The sequence below is a fragment of the Marmota monax genome, unplaced genomic scaffold, assembly GCF_021218885.2.
Source record: "Marmota monax isolate L192 unplaced genomic scaffold, Marmota_monax_Labrador192_F-V1.1 WCK01_AAM20220418_F8-fsc00045, whole genome shotgun sequence".
Lineage (NCBI taxonomy): Eukaryota > Metazoa > Chordata > Mammalia > Rodentia > Sciuridae > Marmota > Marmota monax.
Genome location: NW_026692132.1, coordinates 9,525,503 through 9,545,858, shown reverse-complemented (window position 1 = coordinate 9,545,858; position 20,356 = coordinate 9,525,503). Strand labels below are relative to the sequence as shown.

General features: G+C 36.8%; 2 protein-coding genes across 6 annotated transcripts in view; one reads left to right on the top strand and one right to left on the bottom strand.

Annotated features, from left to right (window-relative positions):
* Positions 1-20,356, bottom strand: part of Pdgfd (platelet derived growth factor D) — a 228,689-nt gene that overhangs the window by 101,473 nt on the left and 106,860 nt on the right. The gene's annotated exons all lie outside the window — the stretch shown is intronic.
* On the top strand, positions 7,233-8,483 carry Ddi1 (DNA damage inducible 1 homolog 1). Its single transcript, XM_046466552.1, has one exon. The coding sequence runs from the start codon at positions 7,233-7,235 to the stop codon at positions 8,481-8,483; it is 1,251 nt and encodes a 416-aa protein (XP_046322508.1).

Below are 20,356 nucleotides of genomic sequence, written 5' to 3'. Positions count from 1 at the left end.
ATCATTTATCATGCATATAATTCATAAAAAATCCAAAGGACCATCATGTTGAGATACAATGGAATTTTTATTCATTTAAGGCTTTTGAATAACCTGCTAGAGAACTAATATATAGCTATTATACAAAAACAGACCCAATAGATCACCATACATGAAGTGATTTGCCATATAACTACATTTTGAAGTATCTCTGGCTAGTGGCTGGAGGCATCAGACTCTTCCTGTTAGGGTAGACTTCATTCAATTACTACATCTCCTAAGGATAGGACTCTCATGTTTCAGAGGTGAAAACGTATGGATTGTATGAAAACTGGTTACTTCAAGTCAGTTTTGTACTATGTCATTGATAAGAGTGTAGCACAATTAACACTTTTAAAATTAAAAGTAAGGGTTCTAGTAATCATTACATTCACATTAAAAGCACCCACCAAGACTTTGCAAATTCCCGATGAAGGCTCTACCTATTTTGCAATAAAATTATCTCCATAATATAGGCGATATCAGAGGCTAATCCTGCTGGGCAATATAGGTCAAAGTCTGGAAGGGATCTTCATTAATTCTAAAGCAGGTGAAGGTGAACTGAGGTCAAGACCTATTCAGATTTCAGTTCAATATGTTGCACAGGCTTTTTCTCATAAAATATAAAGACTACCTTTTAGCCCAACCAACAGAAAGAAACTTTTGTCTGTGTGGGTGAATGTTGGCATGAAAGGGACTGTTTTTTTTTTTTTTTGAGAAGTCTGACAATTATTCCTCCCATATACATATCCTGCCATCTTAATGCATCCAGGTAGGTATAACATCTACTAGGAAAAACATGAGCAAGAAAGTATACACTCCAGTGAGGAGAAGGAGAAAGTGATACAATACATCAAGGAGAGCATTCCTCCTGGGAACCCAGGTAGGTACAACTTAACCATGGCTATGACTGAGTCATTCTTCCAGGCCCACTTCAGTGACACTTCCTCTGGAAGGATTTCAGATTTTTACTTGCTGAAAGCAATTAAAACATTTAATTTACACATCTATCATGACTTGTTAATTTCTGTTACATAAAATAATTCAAGGTGCATAGTTTTATATTCCTTGGTAGATTACCTGTTCTATAAAGGGGGAAACTCATTCCTATTCATTCTTATGTCCTCAAAACCCCAGATGGATGCCTTATTCATGGGAAGTGGTCATCACATATTTACCATGAGAAATTATTAACGTTTTTCTGAACTCATCTCCAAATGGTGGAAAACAACCAGTTTATACATACTAAGCACATCTATAATTTACTCATTACATGTATTTCTGGGTAGTGAATGGGATCAAGCCAAGATGCTTCCAAATAATGATGCTGTCTTCTACTTGTTTTCTACTGGGACAGACTATTTGGGAAAGACAATGAACACACACACACAAAAATAGAACTAAATAGAAAACAAAAACAAATAGTAGTTTTGAAGCCTAGCCACTTCCTCTTACAGCAGTGAGAAAGGACTCATTGTAGGTAGATGAACAATTTTTAGTTATGGGTAGACTCTGGTCCAGGGTGTAGGTCTGTGGTTATTTTTATATTCATTCAAACATGAGCATACATTATGATCAAGATCCACGTCAGGAACTTCAGAGGTTTCAAGTTTGAGTAAGACGAGATATACACATCAAAAAGAAAAGAAAGAGGAAGAAAGGAAGGAAGGAAGGTAGAAAAAACTAAAGGAGGAAACATCTCATGAAATAGTTTTAGTGAAATATAAAGATAAAAATTTCTAAAAGCATAATAAAGATTAAATGAAGGTGCTGACTTGTAAACCTCTTCACATTGTCCTCTCACCAATGTTTTAGCCTTATGTATACTACTGGTTGAAGATTAAAGAACACACTCAAATACACATATTCCCTATCAACTATCTTAGAAGAGACAGGCACTTAGGAGGTTCTCAAAAGGTAATATTTTGCTCATTGAATATTAATACCACATGAGAGGGAGCTAGCTCATTTCCACATCTTCAGGATAACATATAATAACCTAAATGCAAAGGCAAATTCATGTAGATACTAGCATTAATATACTGATAAACAAAATCTTCGACGAAGTTATTACAGTGTATCTGAATTTACAAATATAGACCATGTTGTTATTTCTAAACTATAGTGACAGTGATTTTTAAATGAGATGATTACATATCATTACAAAGCATAAACAAACAATGGTTCTAATGATTTTTCTCAAGCACAGCTAAATTCAAAACTTCAGGCCCTATTGTCACTATTACTATTTTTGTATTACATGGTTATTTTTCACAGAGTCATCATAGGAATATGTGAACATTCCTTTTCTAAGGTATATTAAAAGTCAAGAAACAAAATGTCAATCCACTAAGTCATAAAACCTTATTATACTGCTTTTAATTTGTTTATTAAATTTATGTAATCTGTAAATGCTTACCACACAAATTAGAAATATTCTTCAAGTCTTTAAGGCATAAGCCCTAGAGATCAGACTGATTTTTATTCTACAATGAAGACATCAGAAGGAACCCTAAGAACAAAATCATGGCACCAAAGTTTCTTTTACACACATACATACACACACACACACACAGACTTAGGTACATATTTTGAAAATGCCAAAAGTTTTCAAGAGATTAAATTTATATATTATTTCTACATGCACTATGTAAATTACAATGAATCTCTTTTCATGATACATAAAACAAATAATTTATATAATGCATCAATAAAGTGTACCATGAAAATATTTCTTGCAGGAAAATGACATAACCTTTTAATTATACTTTTAATGTATTCAAAACTATGTTCTGCAACTGGTGTCCTCTGTGTTTCTCTTTTTCTGTGTTTCTGTGTACATATGTGAGTTCATTTGTGTTTATCCTCTGTTCAAGTTTTGTATTACAGTGAAGAGAAACCATTTGCTGAGCTCGTAACAGATTGACAAAACTAAATTCACAGGTCTCATGAGTTCCTTCAATCACATATGTTTATATGTTTATTTTACAGGTCTTATTATGACATTTAAACTTCAAAGACAGGTAATAGTAAGATTTTTCATGTTTTAATGTATCTATTAAATAATTAACTATCTGATGCAATAATGTTATTCATTCATGACTGTTTTACACAACTTATTGTATTATTGTAAAGCAAATGGAAGAACAGTGGAAAAATTAGTTGTTTAACCTAAGGCTACAGCTTTGAAAATTCTACCTCTTTCCTAAATTGCATTGAAAATATAAAATGATAATTTTCCTGGCTTAATAAGTCTTGGTTACACTTTAAAAATAATACCATGCACATATTTAAAGGAAAGAATCCCAAAAGAACAAGAGTGTGTGTGTACATATATACATGTGTGTATACATATATATAAGTTTTTATTGTATTTATTTCATAATGACATTTATTCAAATACTCATTTTTCCATAAAACCCACATTTATTTTACTATGTAAAGCAATAAGCAGTGCTTTAAACATCGACTGATTGTACTAAATGGGACCATCAATTATCTGATCTTTTTGCTGCATTAAGTTTTTACAAAGAGGCAAATTATAAAACGTATTACTGCAAGTTTACTCCAAAAAATAACTTTAGGGTTATTTACTGAGCTAGTATAAAAATCACTGCTGTCTCTTCTATTTTCCACGTATTTAGGCTATACAATTAGAATTGATTTTCTGAGTGATAGCCCTGAGACCTTGCAGGAGTCTCACTTATCAAAGAAAGATTCAATTATGTTCTTATACTGCACTTGCCAAGGAAGAAAAGCCAGTGAAAATACTTAAAGAACTCCTTGAGAAAAGTTGTAATAGCCTTCAGTTAACAAGATTAATAAGCCTGGATAATTCAGAGCAGCCACTCCTAAGGAGTGTGTGCAATAGGGATTTATGGTTTTACCATGTTACACAGCATTTCATATTTAGGAGTATTTATATATACTCCCAAGGATTTTCAAATTTATTACATAATCAGATGGGGTTTTTAATTAAAATGTGAGTTAAGAGAATTACACATGTGCTATCACCAATAGTGCTGAGTAAAATGAAAGAATCAAGCACTGCATAAAACAGAAATATGAAACATCCCGGGAGACTGCTTATGTCTTTAGAATCCAGCTGTTTTGCAACAGAGGTTTAAAGCCTGACTGGGTGGCTGGACCAGAGGACCTAAAGGATTCCTGCCAATCCTGACATTCTGTGATTTATGAAATAATGTTAATTGGCCAGACATTGAAGCTTTTTACTTTTCAGTGTGTGTTCTCAATAAAAGGTAAAGTATTAAAAATAACATAACAGTAAAAGGCCACCAGAAGTAAAGAGTTACAGCAAGATAATATGCACACTGCTAGGCGCAGTGGCGCATACCTGTAATCCCAGTGGTTTGGGAGGGTGAGACAGGAGGATTGCAAGTTCAAAGCCAGCCTCAGCAAAAGTGAGGCACTAAGCAACTCAATGAGACCCTGTCTCTAAGTAAAATTCAAAATAGGGCTGGGGATGTGGCTCAGTGGTCAAGTACCCCTGAGTTCAATCCCGGTACCAAAAAAAAAAAAAAGATAATATGCGCATTAAGTTTAATTATGTTTGGTATTCTGGCAATGGTAATATGGAAGAAAAAGGTATTTGTTTGTTTTATGGACCCTCATTTTTTCTTTACAAAAGGAAAATTATCCTATAAAAATAATTTCACTTGTTTGAAAAAACAAAGCCCTAGTAGTAATCTATTTAACTGAAGACAAATCTGCTTGGGGAATTAAAAAGAAGAAAACTGAAACTAAGTTTTGCTAGCTTCTCGGTCTGTTCTTGAGTAGTTTGCTTGTGCTGTCTGATTGATCATATCTGCTCCCACACTCAGGAGAAATCACACTGGTCTCTGATGACCTCATCAGGATGTTAAGAACCACAGAAGAAATTGAAAAACATGATGTTACTGGGTCAAAGTTCTAATCATCTTTAAAACCAGTGTAAAATGTCTCTAAATAACTTGATATTCTACAGGGCATTATAATGTTATATTTTTTACCCTAATTTTTTAATAAAATATTCATGTTTCAAGGTGCTAACTTTCTACTAAAGCCTGTAAACAAGGCCAGCCTCTTCCTGAGCCTTGATTTCTCCACCCCCTCTCAACCCTGCATGGTTGACTCCTTGTCATCTTGCTAAGCCCCGTTCTCCCAGCAAGCCTTCCTGATAGCCCTCTGCAGCTTCCAGATATTGATTTCTCCCACACTGTGCTGGCTTCTATCATGCTATTGTTTTACCTCCCAAATGTGTGTGTGCCCTCTTCTCAAGAGCGAACTCCTTTAAGAACCAACCTAGATTTAACATTCATGTCTGTCTCCCCAGGCCCCAGCACGTGCTGCACATATCCTGGCATTTAATCGATATTTCTAATGAGAACAAATGTATGGCAACATTATGATAATTAGAGAAATAGATGAGACACAGTCTTTCATTTGAAACAAACAGATGAAAGAGAACCAATGATGATGATGATGATGATGATGATGATCGTCATCATCATTTTTTAGCCTGAACAATACCCTTCTCTATATAATGGTGCAGGCCTTCTGACAAAACATGAAATGAAGAAAGAAGTCCAGGCAGAGGATGTTGACTATGTTTTGGTTCATAAGTATGCATACTGGGGAAGAACGAGCTCATGTGAGAAATAATCCACAAGATATGGAGAAAATACTGTACCATCTACACAGAAGGATTTTATACCTTCATCATGAGAGCCTTTACTATGTGTGTGTGTGTGTTGTGTGTGTGTTGTGTGTGTGTGTGTGTGTGTTGTGTGCATGCATTTGCTTATGCTATGTGAGGGATGGAGGTGGTAGTTTTGCCTTAGGGTCAAGAGAGGTGTATCTGACCTTGAAGGAGGTATGCATTTTACTACAGAATCAATGTGAAATTAGTCATCTCAAAGTTCTCACTTGTCCCTTCAAGGGAATGGCTTACTTGTACCCAGTCTCCTATTTTGGAGACCCTCTGTTATCCACATTCTCTGTTTGACAGTTTTCCCATCCAAAGGATAAAGATGTCCTTGTCCACTCTACTCAAGAAGCCCATTTCTTCTCCACTGCTTGGACTTCAGTTTCCTTGGGTCTTCAGGTGCTATCAACAGTTCTCTCCTTGAATGATTGAAAAAGCCTCCTAACGGGCTCTTCTGCCATGGTATATCCTCTATATGTTGCAAGAAGCCTCTTTATTTAGTTGATTAAATGAAAAAAACACAAATACCAGCCTCAATTTTTTTCTACACTTTTTCTTTCTCCCTCCCTTTCTTCCATCTCTCCTCCTCCTCCTTCTTCTAGTGGTGATTCTTGATAATTGATAATTTTTAAATTCCTTGGCTTCAATATATGACTTTATAAATTGGCTCCAATCCAATGGTCTTCTTCAGCTTCATGAGCTACCACTAAATTTCAGACCTGAATTTCTCCAATTACATTGAGCATCTCACCTTTCTTTCTAAATAACAGACATTGTCATGAAATCTTGGTGTCTTACATGCAGCTCCTTTGGTGTGGAGTGACTCACTACTTTTTACCAGGAAAATGCCCATCCTTCAACATGCAGTGTGTCTCCTCCTTGGAGGAACATCCTCCGTTCTACTGGTAGTACTAGAGTACTGAACAAATCTTAGTAAAAGTACTTACTTCCAGGATTGTGATTTGCGGATTCACCCATCCACCCTTTTCCAGAATGTAAACTTTTCAAGAGTAGGCATCACACCTGACCTATCTGACTAAGCACATAGCACGGTTCTTGCCATGTAGGACACAAGCCATCACTGTTTGGGGAATAAATAAAAGTACAAATAATATAATTCCATTATGAACAAAATCAACTTTAATATGCTGTTCAGGAAGACTTGAAATGATCTTTTCATATCACGCATTAAGTAGATTTTGAAGGGCTTGGGCTTGGAATCTCATGGCCTTGGGTTTCTTTGTATCTATGGAAATGGGCATTCTAAGTTCCAAGTGGCACATATAAAAGTGAGCTTGTTGCCTCAGGGCTCCATGGGGCCCAGTGGCTGGCACTGAGGCTGGGAGGCAGCCCCCAGACTGGTGAGTGGCTGTACCTCTTTGAGAGGTGAATGAGTCTGAGCAACACACCAAGTCGTGAGGAGCAGCCGTGTCATCAACAGAAACCAGCTCCAGTCAGCCAGTGAACCATCCAATGCTTTCTACCCATCTGGCCTCCCTGGGCCCATGCCATGCTGATCACCGTGTACTGTGTGCGAAGGGACCTCTCTGAGGCAACCTTCTCCCTCCAGGTCAGCCCTGACTTTGAGCTTTGCAACTTTCGGGTCCTTTGTGAGCTTGAGTCTGGAGTCCCCGTCGACGAGATCCAGATTTTCCACATGGAGCGCATCTTGGCAGACGACCACTATTCCCTGGGCTCCTATGGCCTCAAAGACGGCGATGTTGTTGTTTTACTTCAAAAGGATAATGTGGGATCTCGGCCTGTAGGACGGACCCCAAATCAGCCCCGAGTAGATTTTGGTGGGACTGCAGTGCCTGGGACTTCAAACTCTAGGCAACAGCACCAACACCAACACCAACACCAGCACCAGCACCAGCACCAGCACCAACACCAGCATCAGAAACGTGCATCATCTGTACAGCAGTCCCATGGCTTGGCCTCTGGAGAGAAGATGACTTCTTCTCAAGGTCTGGACAGCCCCACTTTAATTCGCAGTATGCTGCTTTCGAGTCCTCATGATCTGTCCCTGCTGAAGGAACGCAACCCAACCTTGGCGGAAGCACTGCTCAGCGGAAACCTTGAGACATTTTCTCAGGTCTTGATGGAGCAGCAAAGGGAAAGATCCTTGAGAGAGCAAGAGAGACTTCGCCTTTATTCTTCTGATCCATTTGATCTGGATGCTCAAGCCAGAATAGAAGAAGAGATTCGGCAGCAGAACATCGAAGAAAACATGAATATAGCAATGGAAGAGGCCCCGGAGAGTTTCGGACAAGTGGCAATGCTCTATGTCAACTGCAAAGTGAATGGATATCCTTTGAAGGCTTTTGTTGACTCAGGAGCCCAAATGACCATCATGAGTCAAGCTTGTGCTGACAGATGTAACATAATTAGGCTGGTGGACCGACGATGGGCTGGAGTTGCTAAGGGAGTGGGCACACAAAGGATTATTGGCCGCATTCATCTATCTCAGATTCAAATTGAAGGTGACTTCTTACAATGCTCTTTTTCCATTCTCGAGGAGCAGCCCATGGACATACTTCTAGGACTAGATATGCTCAGGAGACATCAGTGTTCCATTGATTTGAAGAAAAATGTGCTGGTGATTGGAACCACTGGCACACAGACTCACTTCCTTCCCGAGGGAGAGTTACCCCCCTGTGCTAGGCTGGTAAGTGGAACTGGGCAAGAGGAGTCTTCAAATAAGGAAGCATCAGATAAAATGAAACGTTCAGTCATGGATTCAGGACGCAAAAAGCATTGAAGCAGGTTATAAATATGCTACCATCTTAAGGGAGCCTCAGGTCCTGGGAGATTATAAACATGAGCTCACTGGCAATGCAATCATTAAAAACATCAGTAACAACTAAACCTGGCCTCAGACTAAGTTTTCAGATGGGTAAATGTAAATCATAGCTTGATCCTGCCCCCCTCTTCATTTCCCTTACTCAGAATCAATGAACCTCGTCCTGGAAAAGCCCTGGAGGTTCCTGGTGGTTTCAGATGATCCATGAAAAGGAAAACCAGCCTCTTCTGTCAAATATAGTGTGGCCTGTCCAAACGAACTGATATTTTGCAGAAGTCTCTAAAAAGTCACTATTAGGCATTTACACAAAACTATTTCATATCGGCACTAGTCATTATTTTATATTCAGAGAAATATGTCTATTTTAACAGATCTTGTTTGGGAAAGGTATGAGAAATGGTAGAAATTATGCTCTTGAGTTGCTTAATATTGATAAATGTCTGTTTTGGGCAGCAGGAAGGCCAATTAACTTATAATTTATATCTTCCCTTCCTCTGGATTGCCCTGGAGTCATGCTTACTACAATCCACCCCTAAAGGCTATTTTTGACACACTTAAAAGCGGAGTTTTCTGATATCCTAAAATAATTTTCTTTTTCCTGCACTCAAGGAAAATGCAGTTGTAAAACAATTAATGAATTATTATTTTTAATTATGGTATTTCTTGGTAGCTTAGTGGTTGCATAGTGGTTAAAGTGAGAGATAGGGCCAGGAAAGGTCTAGAGTCCTAATACTTACTTCAATATTTCAACTAGATCATCTAGTTTAAAATCTGGTTCATACAAAGGGTTTCAGTGTTAAAATAACATTTTGAAGATTTCTGAGTAAGAAGACCTCTAAGGCCTCATTCGGTTCTATGATCCATTCTGAAAAAACCTACTATACATTGATCCTATTGATACTGGAAATTATAATATTATAGACTAAGTTGTGATCCTTGGCTAAAATACCTGAAGGAAATGTTCAGTTGCCTGTGTGGCCATCAGATGCAGGGGAAAATATTTGTGGACAATTATTTATCATTAGAAAAACAGATTCAAAGTCAAGAGCTTACGTTCTGATCCTAGCTCTTTATTACTTATACAATCACCTATTTAACAACTCAATTCCTCATCTATGAATTGGTTAAGAGCGTGCAGATACTTTTCAAGTGTTAAAACTGTATTATGATCTAGGGTGTTCTTTGAGTTATTTGACTTTCCCAAGAAGATGTAAAACTACTTGAAGCAATCCCTAAAGGGCATAGAAAAAAAATCCTCTCCTATAATCACCATAACCCCTTTTTGATTTAATTCTTGGGGATACTGTCATCTTCCTTTAGAATTAGCACTTTCCTTCCAGAAGCCCCTGGTTCCCCCTGTCCCCTACTTTCTTCCTTGGAGGTGTTCCCATGCATACAACCTTCAATCCTGTCTACACTTGCTTCAAAACTCACACCAGCAGAACTGCTAAAAATGACCAGATGGACAGACTTCTTGTGTACTTATGTTTGTAATTAAGCACTCAAAACAAATGAAATTAACAAATGGAAGATGCTCAGAGGAACGTCAGGGGTAAGCAAAGTGGTTATAAGTTTATGAAAATCTGACCTGAAAAAATCAGGGATTCTTTTTTTAAATTTTTTTTTAGTTGAACACAATACCTTTCTTTTATTTATATTTATGTGGTGCTGAGGATCGAAACTAGTGCCTCACATGATCTAGGCGAGCACTCTACCACTGAGCCACAACACCAGTCCCAAGGATTCTTTTATAGATGAAAACATGCAAAATCTTTAGCCTTTCCTTTTGGATTTTAATTTTTTGTTCCACTTGTGCAAAACATACCTGATTTGCATATGTTACAACATCAAATACAAGATTAGTATATGGCCTATCAGGATGTGTGGCCTATAAAAGCCAGTCTAATAGTCACAAAATCCTTAAGGTAAAAGACAGTTTAGATGATATGCAGTCTGACCACATGCTGCAGGTCATCTCAGAGAAACATCATTCTGAGGTAGTTATAATGATTCAGGACAAGTGTCAAGTTTAATTCTGTCCAGTTTTGAGCTGAATTCTATTATCTCATAACTTTCAATAAATTGATATTCATTCTTCCTTCCCCCAAGAATACATTTAATCTTTCTGGCATGAGGCAACCTTTTCCATGTATGAAATTAGTATTATCCTACATAGGATTTTTTGTATGCTTTCTCCAGATTCTTTAACTGCTCTTCATAGAAAAAGTTTCTTCTCTTCAAAAATCTCTTGATCCTTCTATTTCACTTTTTAAAATATTACTTGAGTGAACAGATGATTAAATTAAAAACACTTCTATTGAATTGAAAAGCAAGGACCTCAAAGAAAAAAAATCGATAAACAGTGAATTAACTAAGCAATGCTTTTAAAAAATCATTCTCTTATGAAATCATTCTCTTACAAATGAGAAAGTATTCTAAAAATTTGTTTCTTGAATTTAAAATCTTAATGCATTTCTATGCACATTTGAAAGGGTCTTAATCAAATAAATTTTAAATGTATTAGGTTTGATAAAAGATGGAAGCTTTTGCTTGTATTCTACATAAAATAGATACTTTGCAAGTACTTTATATGTATTACTATTAATCTTCAGGATAAACCCCCCAAATAGTTACCGTTAACTCCATTTTGTGGATGGGGAATTCCATGCTCAAAATTGTTCAAAACATTCAAATGCCCAAAAATCTGTTTTATAAACATTTCTTTTACAACAGCCTAAATTTTGCATTGCTACTCAATTAAACACACACACACACACACACACAAACCACACACTCATATATTTATTCATTTTGCAGGGGAGGGCCAGTGATTGAACTCAGGGGCACTCGACCATTAAGTCACATCCCCAGCCCTATTTTATTTCATTTAGAGACAGGGTCTCACTGAGTTGCTTAGTGCCTCACTGTTGATAAGGCTGGCTTCTAACTCATGATCCTCCTGCCTCTGCCTCCCAAGCCGCTGGGATTACAGGCATGCATCACTGCACCTGGCTATTTCATACATTTATATATAAAGAACTAAAATTTTAAAAAATTCTAGAAATAATATGAAATGTTTTATCCTTTCCTAATCTCTTTACTTAAAAAATTATATCCTACCAAGATATCTGCAGCACAATTTATAAAACACTGACTGACTACTACATTGCCCAATTCAATCTTTCTGATTTTAAATTCTAAATTCTTTCCACTAGGTAAATTTTTTACTTCAGTCTTATTATTTATAAAAGGTAAAAATTTCTTATGAAATCTAATTTTGTGGAAACTAGTAAGCTACTAGCAATAAAAATGACAATGGAGTAGCAGAATAAATTCCACAATTATTTATTGAATACTCATGAAATAAGCCCTGTGATATGATTTTATAAATATGGAAGCACAGGAAGTTATAGGTTTAGACCTCAAGGCAATTATAACCTAGTGAGAATAGGAGATAGACTTGTAACCAACAGAACAAAAGGCATGGGCATGAAATTATTCATACGTTGGTACAAAAATAATAATTTTATTTTAGGGTTATTTTTAAAATAAGCAAGCCAGTAAATGCACTTCCAATATGTGTAAAATGTACATCACTGACACTAAAAGAAAACTTATTCTCCTCTTAAAATTTTAGGCTGCTAACATACAACTTGTAAATATCTACTACTGGAAATTTACTACCCAGAAAAACAAACAAATTGTCATTTTCTTTCTTCTTCTTAGAAGTTATGGTAAACTTGGTCATATGATGAAATAGATCTACCTTTTTAAAATAACAAGCTATTTTAAAAAAATCAATTGAAACATTGGTTTCACTTAATGCCCATTTAATCACCTATTTTTACCCAAAAGAAAAATCATTTTTGGGATAAGCATGTGTGTCAATACTACAGCAATGCTTTCTACTGCAGTTGGGTTAGAAGACTCGTGTTATTAAAATTAAGTAGGACATATAATCTTAATCTCCTTCTTAAAATATCAGGTCACAAAAGTTCTTGTTTCTAAGTGTAATTCACTCCCCAAAGAGAAAACAAATGGATGATTGCATGTATAAATTCATCTTCATCATGGGTACAAAACCTTGCCCTTTTAGTTAAGAGAATATTGTATTTCCTTTGGAATGTCAATTGTAAGAAGGTCATTTGCTGACATCAACATTCCATAAAGAAACCTTTGAGTAAATGATTAGAGTGCTCTGGGATTCGCACCAGGAAACTGTTGGTGAAGATATTAATCAATGCTAACATTCATAGTTATGCTTTGAAGTTAGCAAGAGCCTGAAAAACCAAGGAAGAGGCACTAAGTTAAAGATGGGTAAAGGAATAAGAAAGAAAGGAAAAAGAAAAAGGGAGAAAAATTGTGGTTGATTTTAATGGGTTCTTAGTTTAAATACTGTTTTATATGGGGTGTGGGCCAAGGGTAAAACCACAGGTCATCAACCATGGGTCAACTATCATTCCACCACACTTTATTATTTTATCCCACAATAGAAAACTGTATAAAAACAAAAATATTTTCATTATTTTTATACTAGAGTCTGAGTCAACCTTACTTTTGAACCCCAGCTTGTTTCTACGCCTGGGACCACCTGTTAGAATCTCAGAATTTCTAAGACTCTCTTTAACAGGGTAAAGGAGAAGAGCCTTTCTGTGCATTCCTTGTGTTCCTCACAGGATCCATTCCCTGGGCTGCAGAGGTGGGTACTCCTGGGATGGTTTTGTCTCATAGTGCGGCAGTAAATGTGTTCCAGTGACTATTTCCCTTCTTCCATCCTTGCTTCTTTCATTTTTTTCTTTTTCTTTTTCATAAAGATGTTTATGAATCCAGTTTTTCTATATTTCTAACTAGTAAATCTTATTTTAAGAACATCCTCAAGAAAAAATCACAAGGTAATTTCCTCCTACATTAAGGTCCATAGAGACAATGTGGCTATGCTTCAGGTGAAGGTGAATGGTACATTTTTCTACTGTTAATTGATGTATTGATGCTGCATCCAAATAAAATAGACAACAAGTACCAATGTGGGCACATTCCAGCTGAATAATCACTTAACCACATCAAATTTTTCCCATACAACATCAATCACCATCCTGAAATCCCTATCAGAGCTAAACTACAGGTATGAAAGGTACCATTTTTGGTACTGGGCTTTCTCAATAAAGCAACCAATTTCTGGTATCAACTGGTACTTTGAGCTGTAACCAGGTATATCAGAGAACTTATCATTTCATCAAAACTTGACCTGATTTTTATATAAAAAACATGCAACTAAATCACACAGCGATAGTAGGATCATCTTCATAAAATTGGAATATGTTCTAGGTTAACAATATATTTACATGTATAGATTTGAATATAAGTAATCTTTTAAAAATTCTTGAAAATCCCTTTAATAAAGTTGTCAAATATTCTTATTGTATAATATCAGTTACCATTCTGAAATTGTAGTCTATCAGAACTTTATTACAAGGATCCCTTGGGATAAAGAGGAAAATCAAAATTATATCAATTCACATAGTTTCCCTTCAAACTCAACATATGTCTAGGAATGACATGTCTAAAGTTGTCAAATATTCTCTCTAAGGGTGATTTAACTAATGTTTACAGGGGCCAACTTTTCCCAGTTTGCCTGGGACTATCGGGTTTAAAACAGATATTCCTGTTTTCTGGTAAATCCCTCAGTCCTGGGCAAAACAGAATGGTTGCCTACTCTACAAATTTTGGAAACAAATTTTAATTTAGATGCTCACAAGCATGCTATGTACCTCTAAAACAGGAAGCAAATTTAATAGGCCTGAATGATCAATGATTCACATGATTGGTATATATCCAAATATTGAAAGTAGAATGTCCTAATGATGTATTCGTATAGAAGAGAGAACCTTATTTAAACTCATTCATCACTCATTTCTAGACTGGAAAGTTAATCATTTTAAACATTATAAGGGGGAAACATTTTAAAGGAAATACTGAAAAAAATTAATCAAAGTACTGTATAATTTTTTTTCAAGAAAGTTCACACTATAGCTGAAGCTGAAGAATCCAATTTTGAAAGCTTCTTGGAAACGGCATGTATTTATTCAACTAAAAATGATAAGAGTAGAAAATGAACATCAGAAAGTGGGGACAGAATATACTAAAAATAAACACAGTATTTAAATAATCTATGAACTTGGATTATCCTGGAAAAGCACTGATAGAATTATTTGATATGCCCCAATGGATAGGGATAGACTGAATTTGTCTCAAACCTGTTGTCCTAGGAATTTCCATGGAATTTGTCCTAGGTTTTGGGTTTTTCAAGGAAATATCTGAACAACAGAGTACAGATTTCAGAAAAAAAAGTGAGCAGGTTTTTGATAAACAGATGTACTTATGGACAACACATGATGCTTAGAAGCATCAGCTTTTCTGAGTGAGAAGGAGAAGCACAGAGGCTGATGATTCTACAGATCTGTCAGGAGTCTAGGAACTGTGAGCAGGGAGGGGAAATTGTAAACAGACTGTCACATTGCCATGGAAGCAGGGGTCCAAGAGCATCCTAAGGAAAAACAAGTCAGCCAACAACATCCAGTTTACCAAACAATATAAGAAAAGCAAAATGGCAAAGTTAGACCTGTACTCTGCCACTGGAAGGACAACAAACCAGGGAGAAGGGGTAGTTCTCAGGGAATTGGAGAAGAGTGGCACAGAGAAGCAGAAGACATCATGGGAACATCTTTTGTTACCATAGTTGAGCCAGGTCTACAATTCAGTTTAATAACTTTATTGGTAGTCTACCTCATCAAGAGTTTAGAATTAAACGGTATTAAGAAAAACTTACATAAATATTCTGGAGCCAGGGCTATAGGCTTTATTTGATCAGAAATAACTGCATAAATTAAAACAACAGATGAGCAGTTAGGGTGAAACAGAAACAAAGATATTCTCTGTTCAAACACTGCCAACTACCATCACTTAGAGACTCCCAAAGCAATAATTGAGAGAAAACAATCTCACTGACGATGCCATAGCTATAGGAGTTTAGGTCCCCATATGGCAAGGTCTGTGCTGTCAAAGTCTCACCACATGACCACTCCTTAGGGTCTGGTCTGAAAATGTCTTCACGAGCACAAGAAACAAAAGCAGTGCATGCTCTATTTTAGTGAAGTGTTCAATAACAAATCTGTTCAAACTTTATGTATGAAAATTATAAAAACTATTCTCAGTGATTTGGCAAAAATTCCAAGTAAGAATTATGAGAATGTATTTTTGAATTTTCCATGTGAAAACTTTCAAAACCTATTTCATATTATGAAGAAGTGCTATAAATGTACATGTTGAAATTCCAAATTTCTGTTACATTATAACTTTCAATAGTTTTGTGAAGGTGTAAAAACTTGGCAGTAACAAAATGGGTGTATTAAAGTCGGTTCTGAGAATAAGTTCTTCATTCATTCTTCAGTGGACATGACAGAATGGGTCAAGGTGACTGAAACAGACTGAATGTATTATGTTCATTCATAGATGGCCAAATCATTAGAGTCCTTAGCAAAGGGTAAATATGTTATATATATTTGATAGTAAATGAGAAGCCATTGCTACCAAAATACAAGTGAATAATCTAGTAAACATTTTTGAGAGGACCACTGAGACTCCTGTACTCTCTATATACCACCTCATCACTACAAGCTGAAAGGAATTATCTTGTGGGGACATTTTCTATATTATAGTTTTCTGTATTGTGGTAACTTTACTTGATCCTCTAAAAAAGCACAGATATTCAAAAACCCTATTCTTAGGAGATCATGACTTCAGGTAGCTGGTAATATTGTGGACTCAGATAAATCTGATCTACTAAGTATAAATGAACATTCAATTACAAACAGAAAATATTCAAACATTTAATTTCCTAAGAACACTTAAATGACCATAAAAGCAAACAGATAAAGCTAAATATTACAATCGCAATTCTAATTCTGCCATTCATTCTTCTGCTCTCTTCTTCTATTTATAGCAAAGTGAGTTCTTTGAACTTGCCCCTGTTCTGTGTCCTAATTCACCTGAAACATTCTGTTCCTTCCATGGTGTCCATATGAGTGGAAAACCAAAATAACTGGAAAGTTACCAAACCCTAGATAACTAGAGTAGATCTGGATGTTTTACTTTACAAGTATTCTAAGTCACTTCTGGTCGACAAATAAACCTTTATCATTCCCAAAGCTACCTTGTTTTCAGGACACAGCACAGTTTGAGAATACACTGAGACATCAGTCCAATCAGTGGCAAGTCACACATTTGCTCACTTTTTAACTAGATACCGAGTTACACTGCATAAGGCACTGCTGCAGGGATTGCAAAAACAGCACTGCTCAAGGATGACAAAGAAGTCATCCTCCCAAAGTTTATTTCCCAATGAAAGTTTCAAAATATTTAAGAATAATAATGATAATACCTACCACTCATGTAGCACTTAGTAGGTGAGCTGTTTATTTTAAGCATGTTATACATTTTAACTCATATCTATAACAACGTAAGTGTTAAAGGGCATCTTCATTTTAAAGATGAGGGCACTGAACAACGGAGGTTAAGTGACATGTCCCAGGTCACACAACTAGTAAGTGGCTGCGGTTCTGGAATTTGGCATCTAGCATCTAGTTGCTTTACTACTCTATTACATTACCTCTCAATGAGAGTACATAAATTGATGTTTAATGCGAACTACAGATATGTTCTAAGGTTAATAGTAAAGCAATATAATGTAAAATAAAGTGACAGAAACAGGAAAGATACCAATCAGATAAGAGAGTCAGCGAAGGATGCTCTGAGGAGAAACATGGATGATGAGAAACAGAATTCTTGGGGAGATGTAGGCCAAGAGCATTTCCTACAGAAGGAGAAACAACTGTAGCAGGAATCAGCAAGGAGTGTCAAGGAAGAGCAAGAAGGCCAGCAGTTAGGGTGAAGTAAAAGAATAATCTAGAAGATGCTTGATTACGTAAGGGCTGGCAGTCGTAAATGAGGGGTTGGATTTCATTCCAAGTGTTCTGGGAAGCTTTTTGAGGGCTGTAAGAAAGGCAGAATCATTTTTTATTTCTTTTTTAAAAGCTTTCTCTGGTTGCTTGGCTAAAACTGGAAGGGCAGAGGACTGGACCCTATATCTGGTATCTGTAGGTTGTGCAGAGAAAGAGGAATGAGAAAAGGAGTCAAGAAAGAGTAACCAATGAGATAGGAGGGAATTTTAAAAGCATGCCAGAGAAGCCAAATGAAGAAAACGTTTCCCCAAGAATGTTGCGGGCACCACATCAAACAGGCTGGGACATTAGGACAGGAAAGAGCACAGGTGGCAAGCAGAGGCCATTGGGTACTTTGGCAAGAGTGGTTTGTGAGGATGGTGGGGGACCCTATGGTTCAAAGTGGGTTCAGGAGCCAACTGAGTTGTAGGAGGTGGGAGCACAAAACATTCTCTCAAGAAAGAGTTCTTTCAAGAAATCATAGAACATCATGGCAGATGAAGGGGCCAAATGGGCCAAGAGAATTTCTGTTGAGACAAAGGTAGCTCAGTATGTAAAGATGTTAGTGGTGATGATCCGGTGGGGAGGGAGAGACTGCAGCTGCAAGAAAAACCCAAACAACTCAAGTAGCACTCCTTGCACAGGAGGGAGGAACTGCATTGCAGATAGGAATGAGAAGCCTTGGTTGCTAAGAGGAAGGCAGACAGAGCACCCGGTGCAAGTGTGGGCAGGCTGGCAGGTTTGGTAGTGTGAGGATGAGATTGTCTTCTGTCTTCACTGTACAGGAAGAAACAGGGAGTGAGGAGATGTGGGCAGTACTGGGGACTGAGGAGTAACAGAAGGTACTGAACAGCCCTTACAGAGCACAAGAAACCAAGTAGGAAACGGTAATTAAATATTAGACCAATCCTGAGGATTCCTTTGAGATTCTAGTCCAAAATGTGTAATTGAAACTAGCTCTGCTGACAGAAGGAGCATTGGATGGGTTCTGGTACTGATTTACCACTTCCTGGACATGGGCTTTAGGCAAGGCCCTGACCTCTCCAGCCTCATTTTGTTCATCAAGTAAAGTGAGAGCTGCCACACTTGAGATGCCTAGAAATGTCTGGGGAACTCTGGGCTGTCCTGGGACTGCCAGCTTTCAGTGCTCCAAATACAGAGGTTCTCGATGGCCTTTAGTGGATTGAAGAATCCTGGAGACAAATAACTACCCCTCCCAAATCTCCATGATCCCCATCCTTGTCAATAAAGACAGGGTCACAGCATCATACCAAGGGCCTCCCAACTCTTAGACACTGATTATAACCCATAGGTGCCATTTTGGGGGAAATTAGCTTATGCTCATATAAACCATGCATCCACTTAATTCACCAGTATTAATCCTCATTCTTGTCTCCCAAAGTATTTTTTAGACTAAAAAGAGGTTGCTTGTCAGACAAAATGAACAGAAGTTGAGTATACTCTTGTTATTTCCTCAGGCCTTAGAGATACTAATGAGCGGTGGTACACTCCACAGATTACAAACAATGAAAGGAAGAGCTGGCATGGGGTAATCCAGAAATAAAAACTTAGCCCTCTATTACTATGGAAATCAGTGTCATTATCTATCATAATAATTAAACATAAGTGCTGCCAGCAATAACAACCGAATGTGGAAAGAAAGTTTGGGTCTCAGGTGTCACCAATATGGTGTTAGATAACATCTTACTACCATAAAATGAGAAAAATTAATCATAATTGTATTGACCACAAGGCCTCCAACATGAATTGAGAATTAGTTGACAAGGACAGGGCAATTATTAAAGGCAATATATCAAATTCGACTCAAATGATCAGTGGGGTGCAGCAAGCATTGCTGTTAGTGACCTTTCTGGTTGACACCTTCATTAATGATGTGTAAGGGGAAGCGTGTGAATAGATTTTCAAAAATTACTCTTCCCTGGAAGCTGCTCCAAGAGCGAGCGTCCAATGTCACAGTAACACTGAGTAGAAACAAATCTAGAGGTTCCTGGGAAGAAACAAAATTCTAGGAAGGCAACTGTATGGTGAGATAACCAGACAGACAAATGGACACAATTCTAGGTGAAAATCCTTAGTAATAAGATGGTGAGTTCTGACAAACAAAATCAGCAATTTTCTCTAACAGTTTTATTATTGACATTTATTGGATAAAAATGCCTGCCAGATATTAGAAACTACTGTTTCATTTGTAGAATATAAACAAATATACTGGTACAAATATGTAACCAGTGTGCTTTTTTTAAAAATTTTCAGTAAAAAATTAAAAACAAAACAAAACGTTTTTCTGGTACAATTTTAAAATTGAGGTTAAATTTACCTAACATAAAATTAACCATTTACAAGTGAACAATTCTGTAGAGGTTAATATATTCATGATGTTTTGCAATTACCTCCTCTACCTAGTTTCAAAACATTTACAGGGCTCCAAAAGGAAATCCAGTGCACATCAAGCAATGGCTTCATACTCTCCTCTGCTCCTTGCCATCAACCTGCATTTTCTCTCTATGGGTTTATGTATTTTGGATATTTCCTTTCATAGGATCATAAGATCTGTGACTTTTTGTATTTGGCTTCTTTCACTTAACATAATGTTTTCCAGACTCAGCCCTGTCATAGCAAGCATCAGTACTTTAATCTTTTTTGTGGTTAAAGCCCGTGAGCTTTTCAAATGTAATATTAATTTCAAATCATGACATGAACTGGCATTCCAGTTCTGAGTGGCAGCAACAAATAAAATCCAAAGAAATTTAGCTAAATAGATCCAATGCTGACTAATAGAAATCTTAGGGAAAGAAGAGCAAAAAACACCTCATT

What these genes read in the sequence shown, in the direction of transcription:
- Ddi1 (XM_046466552.1), top strand. Translation starts at nt 7,233, where the DNA reads ATGCTGATCACCGTGTACTGTGTGCGAAGGGACCTCTCTGAGGCAACC.